The sequence below is a fragment of the Dipodomys ordii genome, unplaced genomic scaffold (assembly GCF_000151885.1).
Source record: "Dipodomys ordii isolate 6190 unplaced genomic scaffold, Dord_2.0 Scaffold16, whole genome shotgun sequence".
In the NCBI taxonomy this organism is placed as follows: Eukaryota; Metazoa; Chordata; class Mammalia; order Rodentia; family Heteromyidae; genus Dipodomys; species Dipodomys ordii.
Window position 1 is genome coordinate 5,252,749 of NW_012267232.1, and position 11,635 is coordinate 5,264,383.

Below are 11,635 nucleotides of genomic sequence, written 5' to 3' on the forward strand. Positions count from 1 at the left end.
GGTTTGAAGATAATATTTAGACCATCAAACAGATATGGGTAAACTAAATTGATGCCATTGCTCACAATGCTTACACTTTAGTTTCAAGTAACAGGAAAGCCTTGCTCAAAATGGTTGCAGTAAAAAATTACCTCAAATAAGATGCTCACAGGTCAGGTCCTGACACTCTCTTGGCTCTGCTCTCCTGCATACTGGCTTCATCCCCATTCTGTGGGATAATCACAAAATTTCATCACATTCAGTAGAGAATTGCCCATTCTTTGAGCTTATTTTAGTCTCCAACATGTCCTTGGTGAAATTACACAGAAAGTTCATTGACCATACCATTGAATCGGGCTAGCATGAATATTAATACTCAACCTCTGTAGGCAAGGATGAAGTCACTGTAGATGCAGGGAGAGGGAGACTTAAAATTTGGCTTCTACTGTGAAGGAGTATAAGGCCACAAATGTTTACTATGGAAGGACGAGATTATCCCTTCTCTTTTTCCTTCACTATTATAGTCAACTGAGGACAGGAGTTATGGCCATGTAACTCATTTTTACAAACATGCGAATCAATGTACAAAAGTCTGTGAGATTATGAGATGATCAAGTCTCAAGGAATCAGTGTTTGTGTTGAAAGTAACCACCAGGAGATGGTTCGTGCGTGTAATTCTAGCTACTTTCAGAGGCTGAGGTATGAGAATCCTGGTTTGATGCCAACCTAAGCAAATCCAAGAGACTCTTACCCCAATTAACCTGGGAAAAAAAAGTCAGAATTGGGGGTTTGGCTCAAGTGATAGTGTTAGCCTTGAGCAAAAAAGCTAAGCAAAAAATGCAAAGCCTTGAGTTTAAACCCCCGTATTGTTCCCACACATGAAAAAAATAAAAAACACCTCAGAAATCATTTTATAAATAAGGATCACAGATGACACTGTTGCTTCCTGGCACACCGACACACAAAAAACTGTTACACAATAGGATTTTTAATCACTACAGAAGCTTAATTTTTCAAGATAGAAAGCTGAACTGCAATATTATGAAAAGTGGCTAAAAGTAGCACCACACACTATAGTTTGTGGGAAGGGAACTAGACATGTAAAGACTTTAAAAGAATTTTGAGCTAAGTCTTAAAATGAAAATAAACTTTCATGAAACAGCTGTGTTTGGGGGGAATACAAGGTGGGGCAGGTGATTTACCTCTACCAAAACAGATATACATTGTTCTGGGGAAGTTGCAAACATCGGTTTAAATTTCTTTTTTTTTCTTTTTCTTTGCCAGGCCTGGGGCTTGACTTCAGGTCTGGTCACTGTCCTTGAGCTTCTTTAGCTCAAGGCTAGCCCTCTACCACTTAGGCACCAGCACCACTTTTCTAACTTTTTCTGAGTAGCTTACTGAAGATAATTTCTCCTGGATTTTCCTGCCTGGTCTGGCTTCCAGTTGCAATCCTCAGATGTCAAGCCTCCTGAGTAGCCAGGATTACAGGTGTAAGCCACTGGCACCAGGCTTTAGTTTGTTTTTTAACCCAGGTAACAAGAAGTAAATGTAATCTTCCTAAGTGTATATTCCAACTACTACTATTAACCTACCAGCTGTGTTACTGACACTATTAAAAATATTCAGGCTGTTTAGGTTATACTCAAATAAAAGTATATTTTCACAAATTTGACATGACTCAATTATATTGTTTTAAATAAATCTCTAACATTATTCAATCTTAATCTTTCAAGATAGAAAGCTGAATTGTGATATCACTAAGTAACACTACAAACAGGTGATTGAGCAAAAAGGAGATACAAGTTTAATTCATTATTGGTGATAATACTGGCATGATCATCATTTGTAGTAAATACATAAAAACTATTTTTTTTAAAGAAACCTCAAGGTTGGAGCTCTATCACTTAGTGGTAGAGCGCTTGTTCAGTATGGATGAGGCTGAGTTTGATTCCTAGCACCATCAGAAGTTTCAAATACAAAAGCAGCCACTTACACAATAACCTATCTTTTTTTTTTTTTTTATCGGTCATGGGGCTTGAACTCTGGGCTCTGGCGCTATCCCTGCGCTCTTCAATTCAAGGCAAGTGCTCTACTGCTTGAGCCACAGCACTACTTCTGGTTTTCTAGTGGTTTATTGGAGATAAGTCTCACAGACTTTTCTGCTTGGGCTGGCGTTGAACCGTGATCTTCAGATCTCAGCCTCCTCAGTAGCTAGGATTACAGGTATGAGCCACCAGCACCCTGCTAATAACCTATCTCTTATCTGCAAGTATGTCCAATGTAAAAATCTCCCTTTAAATAGTCACCATCACTCACCAAATACCAAATATTCTTAAAAACAAGACCCAAATCAAAAGAAATTTATTGCAAAATCTTATAAACCATAGCATTGAATTAGGGTGTCATACTAAACAGTAAATTGAATTAAAATTGTTCAAAAATGTTTACTGTATCAAAATGTGTAATTATACCTTCTAAGCTTTTGAAAGCATCGTTTACCTTAACTGCTTTCTTTATGCAGTAACATCAAAAGTGCAAAATACTGATTACGTTAGTTCTGAATAGATATAACCATTTCCATTCAGGAGAGTATTTGTTGCCTTCCTGATAGGAATAATATTTTTGTAAGACCAAAATAGATGAGTGAATTTTCTGTACTCATACTGGAAAAAAGGACATAATTTGGAGGCAGAATTGAATTTTTCAGTATAGCTCTTAAAATTGTTCTGAAAGATATTCACAGTTCTAAGGACTAAATGAACCAATATGGAAAAACAACAAAACTCTAACAGTAACTCTTAGTACATAGGAACTATGATTTTTCTAGTCTGTGAAAAATTAATACATGGTAGAAGACAGCATTCTCCACTGAAGACCACTTTTTACTTCAGTGAAATTGATTAGGAGGGTGGACAGGCCAAAAGGACAGTATGTTACTGGGAATGCATAGAACTCATCCCAAAATCATTTGTAAATAATCCTAGTTTTTCTAAGCCTTTTGTCTCAAGATAAAATAAAGCATTTGTCTATAATGAACTGAAGATACTGTTTATGGAAATTTCAAGCCTGTACCTGCTCAGTACATTTTTTGTAGTATATTCTAATCAAAAACCTGACAATAACAAACTTACTAAAACACTAAAATAAAATGTTGGACTAATGAGCATTGTTTTCCATAATCATGTCACATGTCAGAAAACTTGTGTATGTGTGCCAGGGCCCAAACACTGTCCCTGAGCTTTTCTACCACTTAAGCCATAGCTCCACTTCTGGCTTTTTGAGTAACTTATTGGAGGTAAGATTTTCTAAGACTTTCCTGCCTGGGTTGCCTTCAACACAATCCTCAGATATGTCCCCAGAGTAGCTAGAATAGCAAACATACTTTAAAATACACAATCTGAAGTTAAACTTGTCTTCATTATCAGAGAAGAGCTTTCTAAGGCATCAGATTATACATCCAAACTTACCAATGGCAGAATATTTAATATTCTAAAGAAAAGGTATTAAAGAAAACTTGTACATTATGTACTGAAAAATCTAATGAATTTATTGGGAGGAGAACATTACAAAAATCACCTATTACACAATGAATAACTTATTCTGAATGTACTGTATGGTTTCCTCCTTCTTTGAGGCTAGTATAGTTCTCCATTACATCTTTCCCTGGCTGTAAAGTAAAAACTGTTACCCAGTTTGCTGAATTCCTCTTGTGAAATACAACAGCAGTCAATAACAATAAAATAGCAAATTTGTCTTTCAAAAACAAGAATGTCAATTTTAAAACAGTAAGTATATATTGAATAGATCAATTAAGGACTTTGTGTATGAAGACACACTGAAAACACAGATGCTTGTTTCCTGAGCAGAATGCAAACTTCATTTTATATCAAAGTAAGCTTTAAACTTCCAAAAACACAGATTTTCCACATCAACTAAAAAATTAGGAATGTACATCTGCACATTAAACAAAAAGTTAAGAAAAAAATGAAAAGACTCAATGTTATGTAAAATCCGAAATGGAGAGCCAAAATTTTATATCAATTAATAGCTCAATTTGATGGTTCATTCAGTAAACTTCAACTTGAAACTTAAAAAGTACTGCTTACCAACAACAAATATTAAGTGCTACTCTTCACATCATCCAATTTTTTTAATGTAACCATGAAAAATACCACACACACACACACACACACAGAACGAGGGCAATCAATCTTCATAGGTTCAAAAGAGCATGATGGACTTTAAAAAAACCATCTATTAAATCAGTAGCATGTAATATCATGTGTAGAAAAGAAAACTGTAATTAAAACAAGGTAGTCTTTATTAGTTCCATTATCTAAAACCAAGAAGAAATTTTGAACTATACTTCTAAAAGATCAGTTATCAAACACACAGTTCTTGAGACAATGGGCAGAATTCCCATTTATGGGAAATGTTCTTTTTTTCACACAGTGAAACTGAGAAAAATTGGATCAAATGAGAAATCTTTTTCTCTAAAGTAATTTTAAATGTCCCAATAATGCAAGTCTTCAGAAATAGAATTTTCCATCTCATATTTGAAACAATTAATAAATATACACAAATCTTATTGCTTGGCACCAGATTTTCCAAAACTAAATGTTTAATCCACTGTTATGTAATATTCTTAAATCATATTCAAACTTTTATATCCACTTTATTTTCTGAATGAAAACTGTTCAATCTAGACTGAGCCCCGCAATATACAAGCAAGTCACAGATTTCAAAACAAATGATCAATCTTTCATCAAAATCCTATGAAGTGTTACATATAAAGATGAACTAGGATTTATCTGTGGCCAAAGAAGAACCCACAGAACGTTGTCTTATGGCATTCTGTGCAAAGTCTTTGTTTGTTCCTTCTTTATTTTCCATTTCTTCTTCTGAAACATCTTCTTCATCAGCCTCTTGCTCCTCCACTACTTTTTTCAAAGGTTGAGAAAATTCTGGTAATGGTTTTCCTTAAAAAAAAAAAAAAAAAACCACAAATGTGTTTTTGTTGATGTATTTTGTTTCCTAATAAAATCAAGATATAATGATTCATATGCCCAGTAACTCTTTGAACATCCATTTGGATTTTAAAAAGGAATAAATCATTAAAGGAAAAAAAGTGGATATTATGTTTCAAACTAGATAAGATACATTTTATAAAAAGAAAAATTAGTTGAAGATCCATTTTACAAATTTTTACACATATATTTACTAAGAATTTACTTAAGAATCTATTTACTAAGAATTAATGAACTATCATTAATGCTGTGAATGAAAAGCATTCTGCACTAAATAGATTTCATATTAATTTGCAATTAATCTTTTAGCCTGTAAGTATACTAACACTTCAACACTAGACTGTTCGGGTTCCTAGGAAAACAACCATAAATGTAATTAGTTACATTCTTGTCTCTAAGTTTCCTAGTCTCATAAATGTGCTTTTCTTTCCTCATCCTAATCTACATAATTTTATTAGGGTATTAATTATAAAAAATGAATGTATAAACATTAGGAGAATACACATGCAAACCCTATGCTCTTTGCTGGGCCAGTTTCTAGTTAACCTAAATTTGGATCATGCTATGTTATTAAGAAACAGGAGATGGAACTGGACCAAAAAGCTTTATTGCAGTCAATGATCCCAGAATGCTGTAAATCCCAGAAACCCAAGGGTCAGGTGTGTGGGAAGAATTAATAAGAATAAACTATAGGAAGGCACTCCCAGTCTTTGATAACCTATTTTGTGGTGTGTCTGGTATCCCTCTTTATGTTGGGTTCATAGAACTTGGCCTGAACCCTATTTCATGTGAATACTCTGGTTTACAACAGTAATTTCCCATCAGGAGTGGTTTTATCCTCCAAGCAACACTTAGCAATGTCTGAAGACATCTTTAGCAGTCACATATGAGCAGAATGATACTGCTGGCAACTAGTGGAACACTCAACAATGTAAAACACGAGCTGGGAGCCAGTGGCTCACACCTGTAATCCTAGCTACTCAGGAGGCTGAGATCTGAGGATCACGGTTCAAAGCCAGCGCCGGTAGGAAAAGACCGTGAGACTCCTATCTCCAATAAACCACTAGAAAACCAGAAGTGGAACTGTAGCTCCAGTGGTAGAGGGCTTTCCTTGAGCTGAAGAGCTGAGGGACAGCGCCCAGCCCAGAGTTCAAGGCCCATGACTGATTTTTGTAAAAAAAAAAAATGTAAAACAACAGTCTATCACAAGTAAAATTAATGTAGCAAAAAGGGGCAATTGTGTCAAGGTTGAGAAACTGATTTACAGTAACTGTTCAAGGAAGTAAGCCTTTAGACAAATAACAAATTCTTCTAATTATATTACACTCATTTTGTAGCACGGCCAATCCTAATGAAGTACAGGAATTGCTTTTCCCAATATCCTAGCCAAAAAAAATAAAAACTGACATAATGAATAGTATTCAAATGTGACCATTTTACTACTGAATTCCTTCAAAAGCAGAATTCATTCAATTTTTTTAAATTTTAACTCAGTTATATTAAGATGAATCCTTGAATAACAGGAAATTTTCAAGTAATGGTATCAATGTTATTATCTACAAGCTATTTATATTAAAAGTTATTCACACTGTACAAATAAAGGAACAATGTTCCAAAAACCACTGAGTACCATTCTCATGTGAAATATCTATTTCCTCCCCCTTCCTTTATGCCATAGCTGAGAGATAGTAAAAAATACTTGCTTAAGTGTGTGGCTGTCTTTATACAACTTAATGAGACTTATAAATTAAAAAAAAAAATTAGGGTTGTGAATATAGCTCAGGCCTAGCATGCACAAAGCCCACATTTAATCCCCTGCACCACAAAGGAAAAGAAAATTAAATATACTTACTTGAAGAGTATGGCTGTGGTTTGCGCCTTTTTGAAGGACAAAGGCAATCTGCTACAAATATCATACACTGCAAAAATAAACAGAAATGTAAATGTACAACATATGGATACAGCCAATCACCAGGGGCTCAAGCCTATAATCCTAAATACTAAAGAGGATGAAATCTGAGAACAAAAGTTCTAAGGCAGTCCAGGCAGGAAAGTCCATGAAACTTGTATTTCCAATTAACCACCAAAATGCCAGATGTGGAGCTGTGACTTAAGTGGTGGTAGAGCACTATCCTTGAGCACAACACCAAGGCCCTGAACAACAACAAAAATATATGGATACAATCTACCTATATTATTACATTGGATTTTTCTTCCTAGTACTCTAAAATTAAGTACTTACAAGTCCTAATAATAGTCCTGAAAGGAGAGTCACTAAAGCAAAAACTGTGTATGAGCCCCAAACTGGTAATCCAAGGTCTTCAATAAAATAGTTGTGGCAAGTCTGAAATCAAAAGAAAACAGAAACTCAAAATATGTTCATTAAAATAAAGTTAACAGTGTTAAAATGCTTAAGAGATGAAATAGTTAAATCCATACCCTGATGTACATAGACAGCCGGAAAAGTGCTGACATACTACTCATCCTAAAATAAAAAGAGATTGAAAAGCTAAGTAAGATACATAATTTTCCAATGTCTATATCTATATATTCTATTTCCTGCTCTATAATTTTCCCAACATGACAGATTCTGTTGCTAGCTTTAATCAAGACTATGATATAATACTGACTGCATGCCTCTAATAAGGCTTGCTCATGAAAACTAAGTTCTTGAATTGCTTCCACCATCTGGTCTCATAAATAAAACATATGATGGTTTCTTTTCCTTTCCCCCTATTGCTTTGGCATTCTTTTTAACTTTCATCTGATGACTTCGCAATAACTGAGAAACAAACTACAAGCTCTATGAAATCAGTTGGTAATAGCAATATTACTTATTCACCCTTGAAATCCTCCAAAAACTGAGCAAAGAAGGGAGCTTAAGGAACAAGTTGTTGACCTTCCCAATTAAGAATTATCTCCTGATGGGGCTGGGAAGGCCACTCAGTGGTAGAGTGCTTACATGCATGAGGCCGTGGGTTCTATTCCTCAGCACTACATAAACAGAAAAAGCTGGAAGTGATGCTGTAGCTCAAGTAATAAGAGTGCTGCGTGAAGTTGAAGAGCTGAGGGACAGCGCCCAGGCCCAGAGTTCAAGCCCCACAATGGACAAAAAAAAAAAGAATGAACTCCTGGGGTGCCAGTCGCTCATATCTGTAGCCAAACTACTTAGGAGGATGATATCTGATGATCATAATTCAAAAGCAGCCCATGTAGGAAAGTATGTGAGATTTCTATCTCCAACAAACTGCCAAAAAATAGCCAGAAGCTCAACTGTGGCTCAAGTTGAAGAGCGCTAGCCTTGCAAAAAAATGCTGAGAAGATGAGTGCCAGTGGCTCATGCCTGTAATCCTAACTACTCAGGAGGCTGAGATCTGAGGATAGAGGTTCAAATCCAGCCCAGGCAGGAAAGTCCTAAAGACTCTTATCTCCAATTAATTACCAAAAAGCTAGAAGTGGAGCTGTGGCTCAAATGGTAGGTAGAGTCCTGGCCTTGAACAGAAAAAGTTCAGGAACAGCCCTCAGCCCCCAGACTAGCACCAAAAAAGAAAAAAAGGGAAATTACCTTTTGAGCTAAGGTAGAGCACTTATCTAATATATTTAGTATATTGAAAGCCTTAGGTTTGGTCTTTAGCATCCCTCTCTTTTTTTATTGGGTTGGACATTGATGGCTCACACCTATAATCCTGGCTACTCCAGAGGCTGAAGCCTGAGAATAAGGAATTAAAGCCAGAGCCAGGGCAGACAAATCATTAAGACTCTTATAGCCAATGAACCAGCCAAAAAACTGGAATGCCAGCTGTGACAAAAAAAAGTGTTAGAGTTCCAGCTGTGAAAAAAAAGAGAGGCAAGGGGGGGGGCGGGTCCGGTCCTGGGGCCTGAACTCTGAGCCTGGGCGCTGTCCCTCAGCCCTTCAGCTCAAAGCAAGCGCTCTCCCACTTGAGCCACAGCGCCACTTCCGGCTTTTTTCTTTTTGCTTATGTGGTGCTGAGGAATCGAACCCAGGGCCTCAGGCATGCAAGGCAAGTGCTCTACCACTGAGCCACCTTCCCAGCCCATCACAAAACAAATGTTAAAGTAAATTGTAATTTTCAATAGTATTAGTTATCTTTCAGTGATACACAAATGATTGTAGGAAATAAATGCTAAGTCACTACATAAGTAAAAATAAGTTTTTTTAAATGCTCATGTAAACTATACCTGCACTTGGTTGTGAAAAGATTAATTTTCACTTATATAGTGAATAAGTTTTGGAGTTTCTAACCATTTCTCCTCTACCAAGTACAAGTAGTTTTACCAGTAGGTTTTTCTATGTAAGAGCCAATTGCCAATCACAGAGGGTGACTCTGCTGAGCTGACACTGGAGTGCTCCTTATTTAGTCTACCTATTATGAAAGGATTAAGCTTCTGCTTGAGGAAATGTTAAGATTCACTTATTATATTTTAAAGAACAAAAATATGTTGTTTTTTAAGTCCAACACAGAAAAGTACTTTAATCATGATGCTTCTGTTTTTTAAAAGTCAAGTGAGAATAGTAATAAGAAACTAAAATGCAGACCAGTGTGTAACCTCAGTGTGAATATATTAATTAAACTATGTAAGGAATATGAAGTTCTGTAATTGGACATGGGAGGCTTAGTGGGTGAGTTTTGACAGCACAGGCTTTGTCAGTCACAAATAGACAAGATACTTATATTTTTACTTTAAAATACCACATAGGGATAATTTTTCCCACACTCCTAGAATCCAAAACTTTTTTTGTTTTTACTTTATATTTATATGCTCTCCATCTTTCAAGGGCCAAGTATAGTGAGGAGTAGGAATAATTAAGTTACACCAGGATGAGACCTCAGCAAAATTCAACAGTCCCTTAACTCTCAACCAGGTAGGTCTTATACAGCAACTGAGTAGCAGGAAACATGCTGGCCATTCCCAATCCTAACCTATCTGTAGGCTTAGTGTTCAATCATGCCATTAGTCACTGTTCAGACAATTAATACAAGTAATCAAACAGGTGGAATAACTAACCAAACATAATTCAATCATTCTACTTAAGAACTGAAGTCTAAAGATAGTATGGATAGGGAAATTTTTAGGCTCAATAAAAGTATTACCCACTACTTTGTTCAGTGTCTAGAAAATTAAGTTCATAATGTCCCTAATTCCTTAAAAGGGATTTTATAGACTGCTGCATCCTAGCTTAACAAACATAAAAGTATAAAAGCCTTAGTATTAAAGAGACCCAGAAACAACTTAGAACCCATACTTTATTAACATGAGATATGATTACTTGTTTTAATTAATTCTGAAGTCAATTAAAAAAATACATCATACTTACAGAACAGAACCTGGACCAAACCATGAAGAAACAGGTTCAATATTCTTCCACTCCTTCTCACTTATAAAGTTTATGAAGTCCTTCTTAGTTCTTGGACCCTGATAGCGCCTAAATTCACCATCTTTACAACTATAGATCAGAATGAAATGTTAACATGTTTGCTATTTCTTCATCTCATTTTAAAGCCCAAGAATATGTTATATACTGCTACCATCTTGACCCAAAGTATAAACAATCAAAAGCCTGATTGTACTGCTATCCCTTCAATAATTAAACCGATATAGTAAATCTCTCAAACCTTATGTGTAATAGCATACTAATGGTATTACTATTTGAAAAGCTAAATAGTTCCTGACAATTATGAACCACGTTTAAGCTGAAAGTTAAGCTTTTAAAGTATTTTTCTGGTACTTACAGTTATAATCCCATCATCTCAGCTATCCTACTTTAAACTGCCAGCCACCTGGTACCATGTTTCCCTCCCACAGATTTCAGTCTATCTAGTCAATCAACTCTGCATTCTTTCCTCCATCCATTGCCTCCTTTCCTTTTTTCAGTGTATGAGTTCTGTCACAGTTACAAATGCTTGTTAGCTCCTACATCTGCAAGCGTACAAAGTCAACACCTCCCTACTATGGATAGCTGAGTAGGGGATCCTGTATCCATCTAGAAAAACGCAAGGAAACCTCTATTCAAAACCAAACATTTAGCCAGGCTGGTGGCTCACACCTATTATCCTAGCTACTGTGGAGGCTAAGATCTGAGGATCACAGTTGGAAGCCAGCCTGGGCAGGAAAGTCTGTAAGACTCTTATCTCCAATTAATCACAGAAAAAGTTAGAAGTGGTGTGCACTGTGGCTCAAGTGGTAGAACACTAGGCTTGAACAAAAAGAGTCCAAGAACAGTGCCCAGGCCCAGACTGGCCCTAGGACTGGCCAAAAAAAAAAAAAAAAAAAATTGAGGAGTGACAGTTGAGCTGTTCACTGATGGATGACTAAGATTTCAAATGGGAGAAATTTTAAGAAAAAAGGCAAGATTAAAAAAAAGACTTGAGCTGGGTGCAGATGGCTTATGCCTATACTCCTAGCTACTCAGGAGGCTGGGATCTGAGGATCACAGTTCAAAGCCAGCCTGGGCAAGAAAGTCTGTAAGACTCTTTCTTATCTCCAATAAACCACCAGAAAACCAGAAATGGTGCTGTGGCTCAAGTTGGCAGAGTGCTAGCCTGGAACTAAAGAGCTGAGAGACAGTGCCCAGGCCCAGAGTTCAAGCCCCACAACTGACAAAAAAA

The 11,635-nt window shown here is 36.3% G+C and overlaps 1 protein-coding gene across 1 annotated transcript in view; it reads right to left on the bottom strand.

Annotated features, from left to right (window-relative positions):
- Positions 1-4,282: 4,282 nt before the first annotated feature.
- The window catches only part of Tmx1 (thioredoxin-related transmembrane protein 1), a 15,705-nt gene continuing 8,352 nt past the window's right edge, over positions 4,283-11,635 (bottom strand). Inside the window, exons 4-8 of the mRNA XM_013012354.1 lie at positions 10,345-10,473; positions 7,446-7,491; positions 7,249-7,350; positions 6,859-6,925; positions 4,283-4,958 (exon numbers count right to left, since the gene is read on the bottom strand). Of these exons, the coding sequence (XP_012867808.1) occupies positions 4,780-4,958; positions 6,859-6,925; positions 7,249-7,350; positions 7,446-7,491; positions 10,345-10,473 (523 nt within the window). The 3' untranslated portion in view covers positions 4,283-4,779. The remainder of the gene's footprint in view (positions 4,959-6,858; positions 6,926-7,248; positions 7,351-7,445; positions 7,492-10,344; positions 10,474-11,635) is intronic.